General features: G+C 46.3%; 1 protein-coding gene across 2 annotated transcripts in view; it reads left to right on the top strand.

Annotated features, from left to right (window-relative positions):
• Positions 1-20,144: 20,144 nt before the first annotated feature.
• EFNA5 (ephrin A5) overlaps positions 20,145-21,613 on the top strand; it is a 405,801-nt gene continuing 404,332 nt past the window's right edge. Inside the window, exon 1 of one of the 2 annotated variants that reach the window (XM_085632574.1) lies at positions 20,145-21,338. In XM_085632574.1, the coding sequence (XP_085488700.1) occupies positions 21,214-21,338 (125 nt within the window). In that variant the 5' untranslated portion in view covers positions 20,145-21,213. The remainder of the gene's footprint in view (positions 21,339-21,613) is intronic. The other variant, XM_085632573.1, reaches the window with a different exon arrangement.

Raw genomic sequence — 21,613 nt, 5'->3', positions numbered from 1 at the left:
TTTAAAAGCAGCACTGGGTGCCAGGACTGCTTTGAAACAGTAGATTGCTGGTCAAATTCGACTTTGATACTATAAACACAGTAAAAGGAGAATCTGCAATATTTCTACAGAGTCAGAACCCCTAAAGTCTCCCCTAGTTGCACAGGGGGTGGGGGGTCCTGTAGAAATTAGGGAAATACTTATAAAATATGTTTTTATAAGCCCTGGTGCTGAAAGACTGGCCCAAGTCATTTTCCCCATTGCAAACACCATGGCCCATAGGTTAACATGGTAGGAAGCTAATGATTAATAAATATTGATAGGAGAGGACTAGCCGGACCATTCAAAGACTTCCCAGAATGGGAGTAGTAAATCCAACAATATTATATTGTTGAATTTCTCCTAAAGTGTACATACAAGAAGTTATAAGACTTTCTTGTTTGTAAGTCCAAATTCAGCCTTTCAGTGGTCTGCCCTGATTGGTCAGAGTTAAGTGGATTAGCCAGGCTGCTTTGAAGAGGTGATAAAGGACCACTCTGCTGGGAGGGCAGTGTGCTGGTCTATAGGTATGCCAGGCCAGGAGGTGGAGTCGTAAACTATGCTCTTCAAAGGCAGAGGGGAGGCCTGGGTTTCAGTTTCACTCTGACACTCTTGACCCAGAGTCAGGGCTAGGCTTAAGGAAGGTATGTGCAGATGGTAGGGGGAAGAGTCCATGGAAATAAGCCATCCCGGGGGCTGTGTTTAGCCAGCTCTTATCTCCTTGCTGGAAAATCAGCCATTATGGTTTTGGAAGAATGATGCACTCTGGGACAACAAAATGCCACACTCTGCAGGATGTGGTCATAACTATGAGGAGTTCCCCTGCTTTCATTGGTCAGAGGTGACCTGTGGCTTGACCCAGAGAATTTTGAATATGTATCTGAGAGGGGCAGAGCCCTCCAGATCTGCTGCTTGAAACTTCTGCGAAGTACTGCTGTGCAAAGACTTCTAAGGCCTGACCTCTGAAAACTGCACCATCTGAAAACTGCAGCCCTGTGGATTACCTTGCTACAAAAGGACTAAGAAGTAGACTCCCTGCAACCTACAGGTTAACAGAGCTCACCTGGACATCCCCACAAAGAATCCCCAGCCTGGAGTACCAGTGGATTTGAAAGGGTTTTGTTCAAGTGGATTGCGGAATTGAAATTTCACACTTTCAAGGACCCTCTTGGAGATTCCAGAACCTTGGACTGTGTGTTGGATACTTTGGAACCCGCAAGCAGAGCTTCAGGAAGGAGTTCTAACTGGATCCGCCTGCTGGAGAAGGCGGCACTGCACAGTGGTGACATTCTCCAGAACCGTTTCTAAAGGTGTGTCCCTGTCAGAGAAAACAAAATGACTAAAAGGGGCACTGTTGGTTTCTAAGCACTAGAAAATGACTAATCTTTAAAAATTCATATCTCTGGTTCCCTACAGTGAATTTATTTCGTTTTGGTGTCATTTAAAAGATACAAATATTACATATTTTTATAAATTGGTGTTGGGTTTTTATTTTGTGTTGTGTCTTAATTATTTACTGAAATGGTGTTTTTGAATGCTTTACATACCTGTCTTTGAAGTTAAGCCTGTCTGCTCGCAGACACGTTACCAAGGGTTGAGCATAGGAATAATTTTCTAAGACCTATGCTGGGTCCTATTATGTGTTAGTGGCCTTATTGCCAGTGGCAGACCTACATTTGCCCCTACCAATAACCCACTTTCCAACACCACAACACTATGATAATTGGCAGCCAGCCTTGTACGAATGGACAACAAAGCACGCAGCTGACTGGCCCTGATTGGCCAGTGTGTGTAAGTGCAACCACACTGTCTGCTCCAACTGAGGATGCAAACTAACTTGTTTGGGTCCCAGGGCCGTCAATCTGGTAGCGCGCGAAAGCGCTACCAATGACGGCCCTGCAACCATTATTGTCCCGAGCCCGCCTTGTGGCAGTGAAAGTCGTGCTGAGTCGGAGTGCTGTTGAGTTCAAGCGCGCAGTAGGAGTCAGTGTCAAGGCAAGGACTGGTTCACCTATCCCGCAGCCTGCTTCAGTTTCACGTGAGATTCCTAGGTGCTCAGCAAGTTTATTAAGGTAACATTAGTGGTTGAAGTGTCCACTTCTCCTGCTCTGATACTGTCAGCAGCCCCCCTCTTTCTCTGTATCCCTCTCTTCCGGTCTCTCTCTCGCTGCTCCTCACTTGCTGAAAACCGTGACTTAAATAAACATCTCTTACCCTCTGTTTTCTCTACTTTACTTCATTTGTTACCCTCTGAAATGGATCCAAAAAAAGAAACACTTTTGCTTAGTGATTTGCAGACTGTTTACTCTTGTGACGCTGGGTGAAACACCCTCATGTGTGCTTAACCACCGTAATATTGCAGGCCCTGCACTCTAAGCACCTTGCACATGAATGTTAAAAGTTTGCAAGGACTTCGCCTGATCCGCTCGCAGCGATATCACTGCATTGGCAGAGTCCTGGACCGGACATTGGAGAATGTACATTTTTAGGTCTCGCCTGAGCCAGCGCATGCTCTGCTCTGGCGAGACATTTAGTAAGCCGCTTTTGGAAGTGCTTCCAAAGCGGCCCCCAGCTTGCGGTCACGCGCACAAGCTCGCGCGTCACGCTCCGCCTCTCCAATAACAGCTGCGCGTGCATCCCTTGTTTACTTTCGCGCAAAGCGCGGGTGCTGCAAATTTATAGAAATAGATGTTTATTTATATTTCTTTACTTTTGCTATAATCGCGGCACCGGCGCTTTACTTTTAACATTAAAAGTAAAGCGTGTGTGCCGAGATTATAGCATAAGTAAAGATATAGAAAACAACATCTATTTTCTTTACTTTTGCTATAGTCGCGGCACAAGCGTGGGTGCCGAGATTATAGCAAAGAGAGGCATAGCCAAACCATTCTTTTTAGAGGTTTGTCCATAGCCCTGCTCTCCCAATACTGCCCCAGACCACTCCTGTACAAGCAAGCACCCAGCAAGTTCGTTGATGTCCCCCTCGCCCCCAAGATACCGCTAGATCACTCCTGTGGAAGCAGGCCCATGACTGCCCCATTTATTTATCATGGCAAATGCTTGGTCGCTCCCATACTAACAGTGCCTTGCCAACAATTTATCACTCCCACTGTCGCAGTGCAGCTCCCTTACAAAGAAAGCATCCGGCACACACTCCAGCCCACATACTGTCACTGCGCTGGTCCCATACAAACAGTATCATGTGGGCCCTAAAAAGCCCCAAACTTAAACAGCTGCCACGCAACTCCTGTACAAACGGCACCTGGCGAGCACTTTCCAGCAACCACACTTAAACCCATAATGCCATTGTGCTGTTCCTGTACATACAGAACCCGACAAGCACTTTGAAACTTCCTAACTCTCTCCATGCTGATATCGGTTCGCTCCTGTGGAAGCAGAGCACCCGGCGAATGTCTGAGAGAGAGCACAACGGCTAAGTGATATAAAAACGAGCACCCTAATCATTAAAATTATTTTGTCAAACCTGTAATGTCTCCAGGCAGAAGCAAAAGCATGCGCAAAATTAACAATGCTTTCTATTCGTCCTGTTATCTTGATTATTCACTGATATGTGTATGTTAAGTGTGTGTCTGATCTGCAAGATGACCTTGGTTTACAAGGTCCACAGCCAGACTAGCACAACAAACAGGAGAAAGGAGTCGGACGATAGCTGCACACTTTTGCGTTTTGCGCATCTGGTGTGTAGTGCTTAAGTTTGTGCCGTACTTTTGTGTCTGCGTGTGGGCTTTGTCTGTGCTCATGAATGTGTGTTTTTATGTCTACGTGCATGAGTGTACATAAAAGACCGTGAAACAAAACACCTTTTTTAGTACAGTTAATGGACATTCCAGAGAGCAACAGATGTGCACATCATATTATAAGTCACTGGAGTTTTACGCCGATGACACACAAATCATCATCTCAATCTCGTGATGTAAATGAAACAGTAGATAGGTTCTGTAACTGCACGGAAGTGCAAAGGTGGATGAAGGGAAACTGCCTGAAAATAAACTCAGGAAAGACCAAGGGTCTCTTTTTTGGAAACAACCCTGCCTTTGAGGTTCCGTGTGGGACGGAACGACACTTTTGGGTGGTGACGAATATGGATGAGTTGGGTATCTACGAACCGCAAATGACGAGTATAGTGGGTGTACGCAGTTTCGCTACGCAACCACGTATGGTTCGTCTTATTTTCGGGTTTGTTCATCTGACCCCTCGGGTTCCATTTTAGATACGGCATCCATTTTGTTTCTTGCCCTCAAGTAGCCAGCGAACGGACTTCGTCCGCTTCGTGACCCTGGGACTCCCAAGCTTACACGAGGGACACGTGTTCCTTTGAGTATGACTTTTATGACGAGAGAAACGACACGACGAAGGCAGATGGCCCCGCTCAAGGCTCATCTTGCCGTGCCGGTCTATTGTTTCAGTCATGCATACATTAGACACGGTGTCTCTGATCCCGTTATCAAGTTTCCTTTATTGCCCCCGACACTCTTCTTTAACCTGTTGTGCATCCTTGTCCTTTCTTTGCATCTGTTCTTGCCCCTTCTCCTAATGTGTTTACGATCAGGATGGAATGTGTTTTATTGTAGAGAGGATATGTTTTTACAGTTGGGAACTGGCAATACTGTTGTAATTATGTTCCGGCCTCCTGAAACATGAACGCGACCCTTTTGAAGTTTATTATGGGAACTGAGTTGTAATCTTTGTTCACTATACTGTTCTATGGGAAAAACGTGTATAAAAGGAGCGATCCACTTTTGCAAATTGAAGCAGTCTCCGAGAACCTACACGCTGTGTACTTCTTGTGACCTCTGTATCCCTGCAGTAAATAAACGCTGATCTCTGACGTCGCTGGAAGTGTCCCGTGTCTCTGTGTTTGGTACGCCAGAACAGGTAACCCACGAAGGTTTCAGGTGTTGTTCCCTGGCACCGCTGGGTCTTAGAAAAACCCAGTCTTTCAGTTGGCGCCCAACGTGGGGCGACATCAACGGTACCGGTCCAAAGCCCGACGATCGTGAGGAACTTCGTGTGAAATCTCCGAGGGAAGGTGCACCCCGCTTCATCGATCCAGTTGTCGAAATAAGTGGCCCGACGTCTTTTCCCGCGAAGATCCCCGCCTCCTGACGGCTGCGACGGACTGATACCCTGACTGTCGACCTGTTTTGGCGCCTGGCGTAGTCCTTTGTACGGCGAGACGATAGACGGGCCTTCCTGGTGACGCCATTGTTCTTTCAGTTAAGTATTTGTGGGTCACTCCCAGTGTTCCTTTGTTGTTTACATGGTACCATAGCATTCGTGGTTCTTAGTTGTTGGGTTTTATTTGACGATTGCAATTGCCAAAAACCGAGGGTCTCGCAAACCTTTTTTGCGAGGATATCATAAATTCGATAGCCCTTGAAGTATGAAAAACTCGGTTAGTGTGCGCGATGCCTAGCCGTAGTACTTTGTTTGGATTTTTCAAATGTTGCAGAACGGATTCCCGGCTGGAGGATTCATGTCCGATACCTCCGGTTGGAACTCCAATTTACGAGCTCTCTAGTCGCCATGGTGTGGGTCCTATCGTGTATAATGAATATTGGGTCCGCTACACTAAAAATGATGGCGTCCTTAGTTGGCCATCTCATGGTAGTTTCGAAACTGCCGTTTTAGATAATTTGGAAGCTAAACTGTTTAAAAAGAAGGTTAGGCCGGCCATGTTTGATTCCTTCCGGTTATGGCGGAAAGAGGCCAAGCAGAAAGAAATCAAACAGAGTAAGAAAAATAAAAGAGAAGGCGTTATTGCGGTGATGCAAGATGCTGAACAGTATCAGCGAGACAAAGATGAGAAAGAGCAGGAAGTTAGTGCTCGACTTCATCGTATGGCGGTGGATAAATGTTATCCGGTGCTGCCGTCTAATGTCGATAAGTCGGGAGAAGAAGCGGTAGAGGATTCGCTATTGTCTTATCTGTTGAAATCACCACCTCCCTATGCTCCCGATACTCTGGGCCCTGTGATTCTACCTCTTCCTCCACCTGCTGTTTTGGCGGCCGCTGGTCAGCCCGCCGTTCCTCCCGCTCTCCCGAATCCCCTTGTGCCGCAGATAACGGCTTCTCTTCCTACTGCGCCTTTTCAAGTCCCTCTTCAGTCTGTCGTTCCCACTACTCCTGGTGCTGCGTCTACTTCTATTGCCTCCACCCCTACTGTTGCTGCGCCTGCATCTTCTTCCTCTTCTCCTTCTGTTCGTAGCCGTCTCCTGACTGCTGTTGCTACTCTTTATTCTCCGCTTTTTGGGCCAATACTCGGCTCGACTCTTTCAGATGCCGCTCAGAGGCGCAGTCAGCTTCCTGATGATAGGGAACGTGAATCGCTGGTAAAAATGGCACGTAAATGGATTCGTAATCCTGTTAAATACTCTTCGCGTGTAGTGTTTGAAACATTTTCTCAGTTTAATGCGCCCACTCAACGATTCGTGTTTGAGGAATTGTGTAAATCGTTGAAGGAGGAGTGGGATCATGATGTGGTAGATAATGTACCGTCAGAGGTTTCTGATCTCCAGCATCGGTTCACAACTGGTGTGATCGTAGGTGACAAGGTTCGAGAAGCTCTAGAACGTTTGTTATCATTTCGATGTACAGTGCAACCTCGAGCATTGTTTAAGGAAGAAACCGCAGAGTGGATGGCAAAACCTGGTCAATATCCGATGCGGGAAGTTCCCCCAGTATGGATGCCAGGTGATCCTAATGCTAACCCTGCTGTCCCAGGCCGTTTTCAGAGAGTGTGGATACACCTCCCTTGGAAACGATCGGAAGTCTTACAGGTGAAGCAAACTTTGCCTGATCCCCGTAAAAATACAGCGGGTTATTATAAGGAGCTGTCCCAATTGGTGGATGCTACTGTTATGAACCTTGCAGATATTGACATGTTGTTTGGCAATGTAGTGCCTCAGCCGATTTGGGCGAAAATTCGTCACGAGAATCACGCGGCCGAGTTAGGCGGTGATTGGGCTGCCCTTACGGCGGCAGACGCTCAGCAAGTTGGTGGGGCTAAGCCTGAGCAGCTTATTGTGGAATTGCCCCAGAGGATAATCACTCTTATGAAAACGCTTATGCCGGCGATGCGCGTTAATTGGGACAAGTTGTCCGCGTGCAAGCAAAAGAGGGATGAAAGCGTTTCCGATTTCTTTACCAGATTCGAGGAAGCATTTGTTGATCATAGTGGCCAGGACATGGGTTCAGAGGGTGGTCAGCGACTGTTTGTTGATAAGTTTGTATCAAACTTGTTGCCCGAACTTAGCAATAAGTTGAAAAATTCTGAGAGTTCATGGGCTGTTTCTACCACTGCTCAAATATTGGCTACGGCCCAATATTACGAAAATAGGGAAAAGGAGGAAAGTGAACGTGCAGATAAGAAAACAAAGGATCTTAAAACTAAGGTCTTATTGCAGCAAGCGTATCCTCCGCGCTCAAATTTCAATGATTCGCAACAGCCAAATAGATCGCAATCACAGTTCTCCAGGTCGCAGATGCGAAATGACTCTCCCGCACCTCGTTTTGTGTTGGGATATAATCAATGTGCGTATTGCCGAGGAGAGGGCCATCTGAAGTTTAATTGTCCGGTTCTCCGTGATAGGAATAATGGTGTGTCAGCTCGAGGAGGTCGTGGTGGTCCCCAACAAGCTTCACGTGGTAGAGGTCGTGGAGTTACTCAGAATCAGGTCGAGCGTTTTGCCACTTCCTCAGACTCGCAGAATTGTTTCGATCGACGTGAACCATCGTCCGGTAGATCTGCACAGTATCATGTGGATGACTGTTACGTAGAGCGTGATGTTGATACGGATGGTATCTACTAGGACAGCCATAGACGAAGGAAGGGAGAAGTATCAGTTCCGGTTGATCAGAGAGGGCCTTATGTTGCAGTAGCCACATTGGGCGTCGTTGAGCCTTTTCTGCTGGACACTGGTGCAGCAAAAAGTTCCATTATGCATTCGAAACTCCCTGGCGCGCCTTTGTCTGGTTTAACGAATGTTTCCGTTGGATTCTCTGGCGCCCCCGTTAGCAATCCAGTTTCTAGCCCCTTGCCCCTTACGATTGGGTCTCATGAGTTAGAAGCTCCTTTGATTTTGACTACTGGTTGTGGTGAGAATCTTTTGGGTTTGGATTTATTGAAGAGGTTACATGCGACTTTGTACTGCTCTCCTGCGGGTGTGGAGCTTACATTGGGTGAGAATGTGATTTCCCCTATGTATCTATCGATCGATAAGCTCCCACCGGAATTGAGTTCACTTCCGGTTTCTTTGTGGGCGGCAGGTCCCAATGATGTGGGCCTGCTGGATATCCCACCTTATGTTGTTCAATTGAAAGTTGATGCGCGTTTACCACGCATACCCCAGTATCGTATTTCCCTTGATGGTGAACGGGCACTATTAGCGATCATTTATGATCTGATCGGTAAAGATGTTATCGAGGAGACACGAGGTAACGTGTGTAATAGTCCCGTGTTGCCTATTTTGAAACGAACTGATCCGTCCAAACCTCCCGTGTACCGTCTAGTTATTGACTTACGGGAAGTAAATAAAATTGTTGTCCCGCAGTTTCCTGTGGTTCCAGACATTACAGCTTTACTGACTCTGATTCCAGCCTCTGCATCATGGTTCTCGGTGATCGATTTGAAGAATGCGTTCTTTAGCATTCCGATTGCTGAGGAAAGTCGTGACTTGTTCGGATTTTCGTTAGGAGGTCACAGTTTCCGGTTCAAACGCGCACCTCAAGTCTATTGTGAGAGCCCATCGATATACAGCCAAGCTCTTAAAAGTCAACTAGATGCATTTGTGCTGCCGACTGGTGCGGCTTTGATTCAGTACGTCGACGATCTGTTGGTAGCTGCAGATACTGAACAAGTTTGCAAGACTGCTACTGTGTCACTGTTACAGCATCTCTGTGACTTACACCACAAAGTGTCACCTTCCAAATTGCAATATTGTTGTCAAGAAGTTACCTACTTAGGTCACTTATTGTCAAAGGCGGGAAGAAGGTTGACCCCTGAAAGAATCGCAGCAATTGCTCGAATGACTGTGCCAACAACTCAGAGAGATGTGCGTGCCTTTTTAGGTATCACGTCATACTGCAGACAGTGGATTCCGAATTTTTCACTGTTAGCGAAGCCATTGATAGCTCTTACGTGCAAGGACGTTTCGACTCCTTTGCCATGGACGGAGGAATGTCAGAAAAGTTTTTCTGAACTACGTGATGCACTGTGTTCGGCTCCTGTGTTAGGTACTCCTGATTACAGCAAGCCATTCACATTATACGTTCACGAGAGGGAAGGTTGTGCGTTGAGTGTTTTAACGCAACAATTTGGTGACAAGCAGCGCCCGTGTGCATATTTTTCCCCGACCTTAGACCCGGTAGCTAGAGCGTTGCCAAGTTGCTTGAGGGCGACAGCGGCAGCAGCAGCGTCTATTCGGCAGTCCGCAGGTCTTGTTATGGATAATATGCTCATGGTGATGGTTCCGCATGCAGTTGATACTCTTCTGAATCGGACAAAGACTGAACATCTGACGAGTGCAAGGTTGTCTGGGTACGAGCTGACCCTTTTGGCAAGTCATATACAGATCAAACGTTGTAATGTACTGAATCCGGCGACATTGTTGCCGATTAATATGGAATCAGATGATGTGCCACCACATGATTGTTATATACGAACTGAGGAAGAAACAAAAGGTCGTGTGGACCTGAAAAACACTCCCTTGACAGATCCCGATGGTACTTTGTATGTGGATGGTTCGTGCTTTAAATTGCCGAATGGCGATGTGACGACTGCGTATGCTGTAGTGACGTTGAGCACGGTTGTGGAGACTGCAAGATTGAATCAGAATTCGGCACAAGCTGCAGAGTTGATTGCATTGACAAGAGCGTGTGTTTTGTCTAAAGGAAAGCGAGTGAATGTGTTTACCGACAGTCAGTATGCATTTGGTGTTGCGCATAACTTTGGAAGACTGTGGAGAGAGAGAGGATTTATGACATCGCATGGTACGAAGATTCAGCATGGACAGCTTGTGAATGACCTTTTGGATGCACTTACACTGCCTAAACAAGTGGCGATTGTTAAATGTAGTGCACATCGGAAAGTGACGGATGATGTTGGTCGTGGTAATGCGTTTGCGGATGAGATTGCTAAGGAAACGGCTAAGGATCTTGCGACCCGAATGTATGTCACGAGTTCAGTGAGGTGGCCGATGGAGACTGGTATGTGTGAAAATACTATTGAGAGTGTGAAAGCAATTCAGAACGAAGCTACTAAAGCCGAAAAGACTAAGTGGAAAGAAAGTACGGGAAAGATGGACATGCATGGATGTTGGGTTGACCTGACGGAATGTCAGAGGTGGATGTTACCAGATGCGTACGTATTAGCTGTTGTGACGATGGCTCATGGGTTGTCACATATCAGTGCGAAAGGAATATGTAGGTTTTTGTCTCCTGTATGGAGGAATGAGGGTATTGCTAATTGTGCCGAGAGAGTGGTTAAGAACTGTATGGTGTGTTTGATGCACAATCCTGGCAAGGGCACTCCCACTCCACCTGGTCATTTTGCTCCTCCTGTTTGTCCCTTTGAGGTTATCCAGCTGGACTTTATCCATATGGAGAGATGCAATAACCTAAAGTATGTTTTGGTTGTGGTTTGTGCGTTCTCCAGATGGATTGAGGCCTATCCTCTTAAGGACAACACTGCCCTGTCCACAGCAAAAATCCTGCTGAAGGAATACTTTCCTCGGTACGGAATGCCACGGATTGTATGGTCGGATAATGGAAGTGAGTTTGTGGGAAGTGTAATGCAGAGTGTGTGTAAGGGTCTTGGAATTCGTCAAAAATTCCATAGTGCTAATCATCCACAGGCAGCGGGTTTGGTGGAAGGGTACAATGGTACCCTGAAACTGAAACTTGCAAAAATACAAGCTACGACTGGTCTATCATGGCCTGATGCCTTGCCTCTGGCTCTCCTATCGACCAGAGCGACCGTACACTCTCGAGTAGGGCTTAGCCCATATGAGATTGTGTTCGGCCGCCCTGCAAATATTTGGGGGGTCCCGAGGCCAAGGGCTTTTGATAGTCTTGAGTATCCAATGTTAATTGATTACCTGCATGATTTGACCACTAAACTACGGTTAATCCATCAACAGGTCTTTGAAGCTCTACCGGCGCAGACAGAGGGTCCTGGACACCAGCTCCGGCCAGGGGACTGGGTTGTTACCCGAAATTTTGGTCGGAAACGTAACTTGGAGCCAAGATTTGTAGGACCCTTTCAAGTCTTGTTGACCACGAGGACTGCGGTTCGACTGGAGGGCCGGAAGAACTGGGTACACGCCAGCCACACGAAGAAGGTACCGATCCCCTTACCAACGGATGGTTGGGTGAGGACTGGGATTTCGGCAACAGAAACTGAGACTCCTTTGCACTTTGTGCCGTTTAGCGACGCTCAACCTGTGGGGAATGATTTGTCACTGCCAAACCCACATGTGGAGTCATCGGTAGCAGAGAGCCCAAGGTCTGATTCGTTGTCCACTTCATTGAATACTGTTGCGCCAGCTGAACAATTGTTTGTAGAACAAACTCGACCTGGAAGAAGTCGATACTTTCTTCGTTCAAGGACTAATAAAAATTAGTTGTATATTTGCTTTTTGATGCTATGAACATTATGGACAATTATATCCTTTCTTTTTGAGTTTTTATGTGCTGTCCCACGGCTAAGAGACTTGTAATAATACTGAACTTTTCGAGGAAACCTCTCCATCCGGGTCACCGTAGGGCCGTGCGGGTACACAGTGCAAATATAACTTCCTAGGCAATTAACATGTTTTGTATATTGCTATTTAAAACGTGTCCAAGTAGTATAGCCAAAAACAGGGCCGTGCGGGTACTCCTTTCTGTTTAGCAGGTTTCTGACGCTAGGTCGGTTACTTTTGTCGATTCCTGGGAACTCCTGGGGATTGATAATCGCTACTCAGAACAAAGTGCGTCAAGTACGTCACGGACGGTTTGTAGAGGATGGCATTCTCTAAGCTGTTGGAAGTAGAAAGGATGTCGGCGCAGAGATCAGAATTAAGAAGAGTTGTACGTACAAAATGTTTTTTGTTTCAGGTGTTCCTACTGTTCCTGACCGTATCTATGTTATTGGTGGGTGGAGTGTATTTTGGAGTACACTTGTTATTACCTTCTGTTTCACCTACCTCTTCTCCTAAACTGAGCTCCCTCACCACTGTTTCCCCACATTCTTTTCATCCTCTGCCCCAACATGAACAGGTTAGACGTGCGGAATTTATGAATAATTCCTTCGTTCAACTTCTACATCAGCATCAGTTGGTAATGAATACTACCAATTGTTGGGTGTGTGGGTTAATGCCACATACCATGGATAGGGGTATTCCATATTTGGTCCTTCCTTACAGCTCCCAGGGTTCGGCTCGAGCATTCCAAACTATGTTCCGTAGTGCACTAGATTCCTACCCCAGTCGAGAGCCACGTTCTGCCAACTTTGGTTCTGGGCCATATCACAAACCTTTGGCGATAGCGATAGCGGATTTAGATAGAGATGTTTTTGATGCATCGCTTATCCCAAGTGAAGAGGTACAGGCTTATAAGGATCTGAGCGAGGCTGAGTATAGTGAGTCAGTGGGTGATAGACAGCTTAAGAGCTCGTCCCCAATATGGATTGTACCACACCTTGGTAATTTCTGCTTGAAAGGTCTGGGTCGAAATCCGAGAGCACAACTTGGGAACAGTGCTTGCACTGACACGTATGTTCTGCCGATGCTCTCTTCCCCTGTTTTTCTGACCGCTAAGGGCACTTATTTTGTATGTTACGAACGCGCATATACATGGTTACCCCGTGATTTCTCGGGTACCTGTTATATTGCGAATCTTTTACCACCGACTTTCACAGTTGCCTCAGATTATCACAAGACTAGAGTTGTGAGAGGCGTTATTAGCAAAGAGGATACTGCCGGTCAAGAAGCAGGAGACTTCTTTAAGGGTTTCTTGCCGTTTTGGGGACCTATGGTTAATAGTAGGAACCTAAGACAGCTGACACGTGTAGTAGAGTCGACTGCTAATATTACTGCAAGTGCCCTTGGTAATCTAACAGCTGAACTTCAGGCGGATAGACTCATGACGTTGCAGAACCGTATGGTTCTAGATGTTGTTCTCGCGGATAGAGGTGGTGTGTGTAAAGTTATCCATTCGAGTTGTTGCATTTTTATTCCTGACAATGCTCCAACTGTCTACCAAGCCATCTCGAAGTTGCACAAGATTTCCGAGTCCATACACGTGGACGAAGGTAATTGGACGCTTCTAGGATGGTTTTGGGGCCTGATGTCAACTTGGGGTTGGAAGATTCTGATGATCGTAGGAGTTGTTGTAACGTTTCTGTTCACGTGTTGTCTTTGTGTACAGTGTGGTCCTGCCTTATGTGGCCTATGTGCTACAACGTGTATAAGACGACCATCTGTTACCAAGGAAACGTTGATGAATAGAATGATGTTCCAGCAGCAATTGAACGATCTGATGAACATTGAAATAGATTCCGATCTTGACTAGTGCTTGCCTACATGAGGGCAAAAGGAGCGTCTGAGGTTCCGTGTGGGACGGAACGACACTTTTGGGTGGTGACGAATATGGATGAGTTGGGTATCTACGAACCGCAAATGACGAGTATAGTGGGTGTACGCAGTTTCGCTACGCAACCACGTATGGTTCGTCTTATTTTCGGGTTTGTTCATCTGACCCCTCGGGTTCCATTTTAGATACGGCATCCATTTTGTTTCTTGCCCTCAAGTAGCCAGCGAACGGACTTCGTCCGCTTCGTGACCCTGGGACTCCCAAGCTTACACGAGGGACACGTGTTCCTTTGAGTATGACTTTTATGACGAGAGAAACGACACGACGAAGGCAGATGGCCCCGCTCAAGGCTCATCTTGCCGTGCCGGTCTATTGTTTCAGTCATGCATACATTAGACACGGTGTCTCTGATCCCGTTATCAAGTTTCCTTTATTGCCCCCGACACTCTTCTTTAACCTGTTGTGCATCCTTGTCCTTTCTTTGCATCTGTTCTTGCCCCTTCTCCTAATGTGTTTACGATCAGGATGGAATGTGTTTTATTGTAGAGAGGATATGTTTTTACAGTTGGGAACTGGCAATACTGTTGTAATTATGTTCCGGCCTCCTGAAACATGAACGCGACCCTTTTGAAGTTTATTATGGGAACTGAGTTGTAATCTTTGTTCACTATACTGTTCTATGGGAAAAACGTGTATAAAAGGAGCGATCCACTTTTGCAAATTGAAGCAGTCTCCGAGAACCTACACGCTGTGTACTTCTTGTGACCTCTGTATCCCTGCAGTAAATAAACGCTGATCTCTGACGTCGCTGGAAGTGTCCCGTGTCTCTGTGTTTGGTACACCAGAACAGGTAACCCATGAAGGTTTCAGGTGTTGTTCCCTGGCACCGCTGGGTCTTAGAAAAACCCAGTCCTTCACCTTTTGGTCCCACACCTGGAGGCCACAAAATGTGGGGACACTGTCAACCTCGGTGGAAAAGGTTAAAAACCTGGGCAATATATTTGACGACAACCTGACTTTCCTTTCGGAACTCAGGTGAACGCGCTCACCTCACCCAACTACAACAAGGCTAAAATTCCTCCAATCACAAGCATTGGCATAGCCAATAGGTCTCGCTTTTGGGACCTTATAAGTGTTTCGTTATGCAGCACAATATCCTTGGTGCAACAACATCAACTGTTGCATGGCTAAACACTTATAAGGTCCCAAAAGCGAGACCTATTGTCTATGCCAATGCTTGTTTAACTTTGTGCTAATTGTGAGGCTCCCCGGTTGTATCCTAGTACACTTGTTCTGCGTTTCCTATTACTCAACACGCGCAGCTTTGATTTGTGTTCTCGCCATCCACTGCCATTTGTCACCTGCTTCGTATCCGAGAGGTGCGATCTATGCAGTTAAGGGCATAGGATAAAACATGAACTTTAATCCTTTGTTTTGCATGGTGTACAATTTGACCAGTCAGTATTTGAGTGCCTTTCTCTTGAGTTTTCTGCTACGGCATCCAAACATATCATACAACAATGAACACATGGCTAAAACAAGGCAGACCTAATGGGTTTGCTAATGCTTGTTAGTAATATCAGATAAATAACGATTTAATTGTGAATAATTTGAATTGAAAATGTTTTGAAGCTGAAAATATGAGACTGAATTCAATATTACTAAGTCTGTGGAATGGTTAGTGGACACTTTGGCCATTAATCTTACCTTAATAAACCTGCTGGGTGACTAAGCCACTCGGAAGACCACTAATCGTTCCTCTTCTCCTGCTCTGCCACTGTCAGCTGCCTCCCCGCTTTCTTCCTCTTCCTCTTTTTCGCTCTCTTTCTGTCTCTCTCTCGCTGCTCTTCACTTGCTAAAAACCCTGACTTCAATAAACTTCTCTTACCCTCTGTTTCCTCTACATTTCATCATTTGTTCCCCTGTGAAATGGATCCAAAAAAGAAAGAAACACTTTTGCTGGAAATGTCTTTTTCTGACATATTTCTGTTTAAAACAAAGTGCAGCCTCGGGATGAAGAGAAAAAAGGTTCAAAATACGAAAAAGAAATAACTAAATAAAGCATGACAGAGCAGTCACAAAGTGGCCAGATTGGTTTCATTCGCCCCGAAACACATTAGCGCCACTTTACTTTCGTTTTCTCGTCTTTCTTTGAACAGTATTGTTTTCCACTGGTGGGGAAGTGCACAATTCCTGGAGGTACTGCAGTACCTGGTTGATGACTGGAGTGGTAAACATTTAAAGTGATCCTTATCAGCTGTTTTTCTTATTTTAGTTTGTAAAATGTGTACCGTGGCTCTGTTTTCAGGGATGTGGTCTTTTTAAGCCATACTGCGTACATTTCGTAAGGATATACGCAATGGACATGGAAACGGGTACCTTCCGGGCCCTGTAGTCATATCCTTAACTTTTCTGTTAGAAACACTCATTGATTTCTGAACAACGAGTGTAAAAGTGTTAAGGTAACCACGCTGTTCTACTTACGTTTCACATGATTTACTTAATCTTGCATTCCCTATGAGGGCTTGCTTTTCCAGGATGCTACTTTTTTTTTTTTTTTTAAGCAGCATATTTCTCTCGTCTAGTGCATAATTTTAATTGAGTCGCCTCCAGGTGTTTATAGAGGGCCACGATTGGGTAGTAGCTGATGGTAGTGTGACTGATGGTGTCATAATATCTGTTCCCCATCTTTATTTCGTTTACATGATATTTGAGCATCCATTTTATATACTCTAAAATGTATCCTGTATATATTTAATATGTGGTTGAGAAACCATACAACTCAAAACAAAAAATAATGTTTGTTTGGGGGGATGGGGCACCGACAAACATTGTCGCACAGGGCGCCACAACCTCTAAAGCCGGACCTGGTCTACTGGTATATCTGACCTGTCCTGGTTTTTCCTTCTCAAAATCTGGTCACCATACATAATTTAGGCAACCCTGACGCATGATTTGGTCCTCCTCTGCCGCATAATTGCAGTGGCTCTGCCCTTAGCACGGCCTCGTTCGGGTCAGTCTACTGCCCTTGTACTCTTGACCTTGACCCTTATCGTCCATCTCTCGCTGCGTGTTGAAAGAGCACACCTGAACTCTGATTAACAATGGCTGATGACGCTGCGTTTACCGCCTTGCAATGGGCCATTCACCAACGTCCCGCCCCAGAGAGAGATTGCCGTTATCGTTTGAGGGCAAGAGGTTTATTCGAGGAACAGGGAAAATAATTAGCCACAAAAATGAATCTCCCACAGTGGAAGGTGCGTCGAAAAAGGCTGAAAACCAGTGCTATGGAATATATAAAAAGCAAATAATTACCTGTTCAATAACTTATTTCCCTTTTTTATAATGATTTATCATTTTGTAATTCTAGAGCTTCAGGTGAACATGCATCATTCTAAATACTGTTCGCAAAGGGGCAGATTCGGTATTTTTGCATTTGGGATGCATCAACCCAAATGCAAATTCGCAATTTAAGTAATCACAAAATTTGCGATTACTTATATTGAGAATGCATTTAGGGAATTGCAAATTGAGATTCTCTAAATGCAATTTTAAATTGCGATTTTGCAACGAGGGATCGCAAATTACCATCAATTTAAAGTTGGTGTGCGCAACATGTGGTCACATGGCAATTTCAGGGGTGCATCAGTGTGTCCTTTTGGCACGCTTGCACCCTTTAAATTGCATGCGCAATTGCGAGTACCTATTTTGTACTCGCAAATTGTGCATGCAATTCCCATTCATTCCTATAGGCCTCTAGGCCCATAGGAATGAGTGGGAAGCTATTCCTTAATTGAGAATCGCAATTTGCAATTCGCATTTAAGGAATATGTAGGAATCACAATTTCTTTAGCGATTCCTGCATGCATAAGAAATTGCGATTCCTAAATAGCGATTTCTAAAATATCGCTATCAAGCAATCACAATTCCTTATGTTAATGCATGTGCCCCTATGAGACTGGTGGCCATGTGTATCAAAATAGAGTTTTGTGATTCTCAAATAGCGATTTTCAGCTAATCACAATTTGAGAATCACAAAATGCAATCTATGTGGGATTCGATAATAATTTTGCGAATCCCACATATTCCTTATTTGCGAATCGCAAATTGAGATTCGCAAATAAGGAATAACTTCCCATTCATTCCAATGGTCTAGGAGGCCCATAGGAATGAATGGGAAGGCATTCTCAATTTGTGATTACCAATTAGAGAATCGCAAATTGAGAATGCAGTTTCAAGGGTGCCAGGGTGCCAAAAGGACACCCTGTTGCACCCTTGAAATATGCATGTGTAGCGATTTTCAGCGAATCACAATTTGAGAATCACAAAATGCAATGTATGTGGGATTCGATAATAATTTTTGAATCCCACATATTCCTTATTTGCGAATCGCAAATTGAGATTCGCAAATAAGGAATACCTTCCCATTCATTCCAATGGGCTAGGAGGCCCATAGGAATGAATGGGAAGGCATTCTCAATTTGCGATTACCAATTAGAGAATCGTAAATTGAGAATGCAATTTCAAGGGTGCCAGGGTGCCAAAAGGACACCCTGTTGCACCCCTGAAATATGCATGTGTGCACATGTGGCACACATACGTGCTGTGCGCCACATGGTACTTTAAAAAATGCAAAATAGTGCATTTTTAAGTGAAATCGCAATTTACCACCAACTTGAAGTTGGTGGTAATTTGCGATTCCTTAAGGCCAAATCACACTTTTTTTGTGTTTCTTACATTGCATTTAAGGAATCGCATTTAAGCAGCCGCAAAATAGGGAATCGCAAAATTTGCGATTCCTTATTTTGCTAGGGGTTTTTGTGTGATACATTGCACAATGCTAATTTGCGATCGCAAACGCTGAAATTCTGCAAATTTCAGCGTTTGCGATCGCAAATTGGCCTCATACATATGGCCCTGTTTTTGGGAATTCTTGAACTCTGTAACTATCCCGGAGAGAGGAGTTGGCCCAACGGCTAAGGCGCTCGACCTCGGACCTGGGGATTCTGGGTTTGAATCTCCGTAATGTCAGCCCAACATCCTGTGATACTGGGCAAATCACTTAATCTCCCCGTGCCTCATAAAAAATGAATGTGTGTCCTTGTGTAACGCAACTGTTGCTATGTAAAGCGCTCTGGTCAAGTTTGCGCTATATAAAACTGCAAAAAGATAAAAATCACCGCCATAGGTCTACGGTATAGCGCTCTGACACTATTGGGTAATGTTCGCGCTATATAAAATGCCTAAATAAACAAATGATGTATCAGTCACAGCGATGCAAATGTTCTTTTGTTGTATTTTTGGGAGATTTCGCGTGCGGTACTCCACTCATGCATAGTTTTTTTTATTTATAATTGCGCTTTCTCTGTAATGCGCAAACTGGAAAGAAAATCTTTCTATAAGCGCGAGGGTGTATGTGAGAAGCACACTGATCAGTTCTGACCACAAATACGCTCTCTAGCCCTCATGCAACACGTTAAAAAAAAACATGAATAAAATAAGGGGACGTTTTGAAGTGTTTCAACAAAATGCCCACTAGAGGGAGTCTGGGCGCTTTCTAAAAGCCTAGAAGAGGCAAAAACACAAATCAGATACAGTAAAATAGCCGATGTGTGATGATGAGCATGGGGGTGGGAAGGAATAAGAAGCAGAGCTGGAAAATGAGACTGGTAACCGTGAGCTGTGCGTCCCTTATCAGGGCGCCTGCACGGAGCTGTTTCTAAAGGGATGCGCAGTGCACAGATGCCATCTACGGCGCTGCGCCCTTCAGCTGTTTTGCAATCACACTTTGTGAGCGCTGCATTTATTATGTGCGGAGAGGGGAAATGTACACACGCGTTACTCACTTGCTTCCACAAACACAGCTGCCTGCGTGCAATGATTATAAATATTTGCAGCTGCGCGTGGAAAATGGTGATTAGTCTTATTGTAAAATTGTGTACCATCTTCATACACCTATACATCATCACATATGCAAGACAAGAAGGTGCGTTATGGAAAAGGTGCACAGCAATTTACTACATACATGTATTTTGCAGAACCCATGTGGAATACATAATCAAAAGCAAATGCATACATTAAATGTAGGCACTCGTACAAGGGTCTGCTGTAAAGGCTCCAAATTCACACTGCAGGTTCTGCGCTTCGGTGTTCCAATTTACAAGCAAGATTGCATTGATCCCGACACATCCCTTCCAGGAGCACCTGATTAAGTGTCACCAGCCTTAGAGGTTAAAGATATACATATGGTGCACCGCCCTCTCAGTGATTAATACGCTGCGCCCTCCAGACTGCCGCTGTGTGTGACACCACATCCACCCCGACGGAGAGGTAACCCCCCGCAGCTGGCAGCCTCCAGCGGGTCTGAACCATCCCAAATCGCTCTGTAATTCAATTAGTCATGTTTCAAGGAGGGAAAGGGGCGGGGTTTATTTTCTTTTCCATGGGCTCTGGAAAACGCCTCTTTTAGGTCAAGCGGACCAATCAGAACTGAGCCCATAGGAAAAGACGATGTGCGAGAACAGGGCTGTTGCTGGCACACAGAATTTCTTTTTTTTCCCCCTTTCAGTGGCTGGCTGTTGGCAGTGTCCAGTCTCGCCCCCGCACCTTCGTGTCTCCCCCCTCCCCTACTGAAGTGTGTCTTACTGCCCATGGTCGCCAGCCTTGGCCACTCTTCCTCTGCTAGGACTCCTCCCACCCCTAGGACCGTGGAGACCCAGCTCCCCGGGACACTGGATGTACCTGCCGCTGGAAGAGCCAGCCTCCTGGAGCCGGCGTGGTGTTGTGAGGGAGGGACGAGGAAACGCGTTGTTATCATTCTTATATTCACCCCTCATGCGGGGTCTCTGAGCCGCCCATTCAGAAAAAAAGAAGGCGTGTCGCTGCGAGGATACATCCTGCTTAACACCACCCTCTGCACATTTGTTCTCATCTCCAAAACTGACTTTTGCCCCTCCAATCACCAGCTAGTTTTTCATTTTCGTGGACTTTTTTATTTTTGTGTGTGGAGGGGGCTGCCTTTCATCTTTAGCTGGTGTGCCTTGCCTGCTGCCCGAGGAGGAGGGGTGCAGCCGCCTCGCCCCCTGTGAAGTGCCGGAAAGGTTATTTATTATTTTTTGTTGCTGTTGTTGTTGCTGCCTCTTCTGATGTCAAGGATTTTATTTGGTGCGTTTCTCACAAGTTGCTGTCTCCCGGGGGCTGAGCGCCTTTTGTAGCCGAGACTTTTGTTGCGCGCCCGTGGCTGGAGGAAGGGGCTGGGGAGCAGCTCATCTTTATGCATGTGACTGGTGGCGGCCGGCGGCCAGGGAGCGGCGTCTGCCCCCGGAGCCAGCGGGGCTCGGGACGCCGTCTATAAAGGGACCCCTCGGCTGCAGAGGAGGGAGCGGGGCGCGCACACCCCCAGCCATGCCGCGCAGCGCGCCGCTGGAGCCGGGCGAGCGCTGATGCAGCCCGGGAGTCCGCGGGGCCGCTAACGGGGCCACCCCAGCCGGAGGAGCCGGAGCCTAGGAGCCGGGAGCGCCTGCCGGGCTCCGCGTGAATGTGACAGGACAGCCGCCCGCTCGCCGCTGCCGCCGCCGCCGCCCAGAAGCAAGGAGCGCCGAGATGCCGCACGTGGACATGCTGGCGCTGATCCTACTGCTGCTCTGGATGTGCGTCCGCAGCCAGGACCCCGGGGCCAAGGCGGTGGCCGACCGCTACGCCGTGTACTGGAACAGCAGCAACCCCAGGTACGAGCAGTGATTGTGTGTGTAGTACGCTGCACACGAGGGGTAGGCATTCTACGCAAAGCATGCACTGCACAAAGCACAACGAGTTTAAGGACACTGAAGTGGATAGATCACGAGGCATATGGTGGCTTTTACATATTATGCACCCATTTACCGCACACAATCCGCAAAAGAGGTACATAGTGCGCTAAGCAACTACTACCTTTTACACACTAGTGACACTACACGAAGCATACCGAGGTTCACGTGCGCTGCCCAATGCACGTATAAAGTGC

Source organism: Triturus cristatus, chromosome 2_1 (genome assembly GCF_964204655.1).
Source record: "Triturus cristatus chromosome 2_1, aTriCri1.1, whole genome shotgun sequence".
NCBI lineage: Eukaryota > Metazoa > Chordata > Amphibia > Caudata > Salamandridae > Triturus > Triturus cristatus.
Note: the sequence above shows the minus strand (reverse complement) of the source record. Positions and strands in the feature narration are given on the sequence as shown.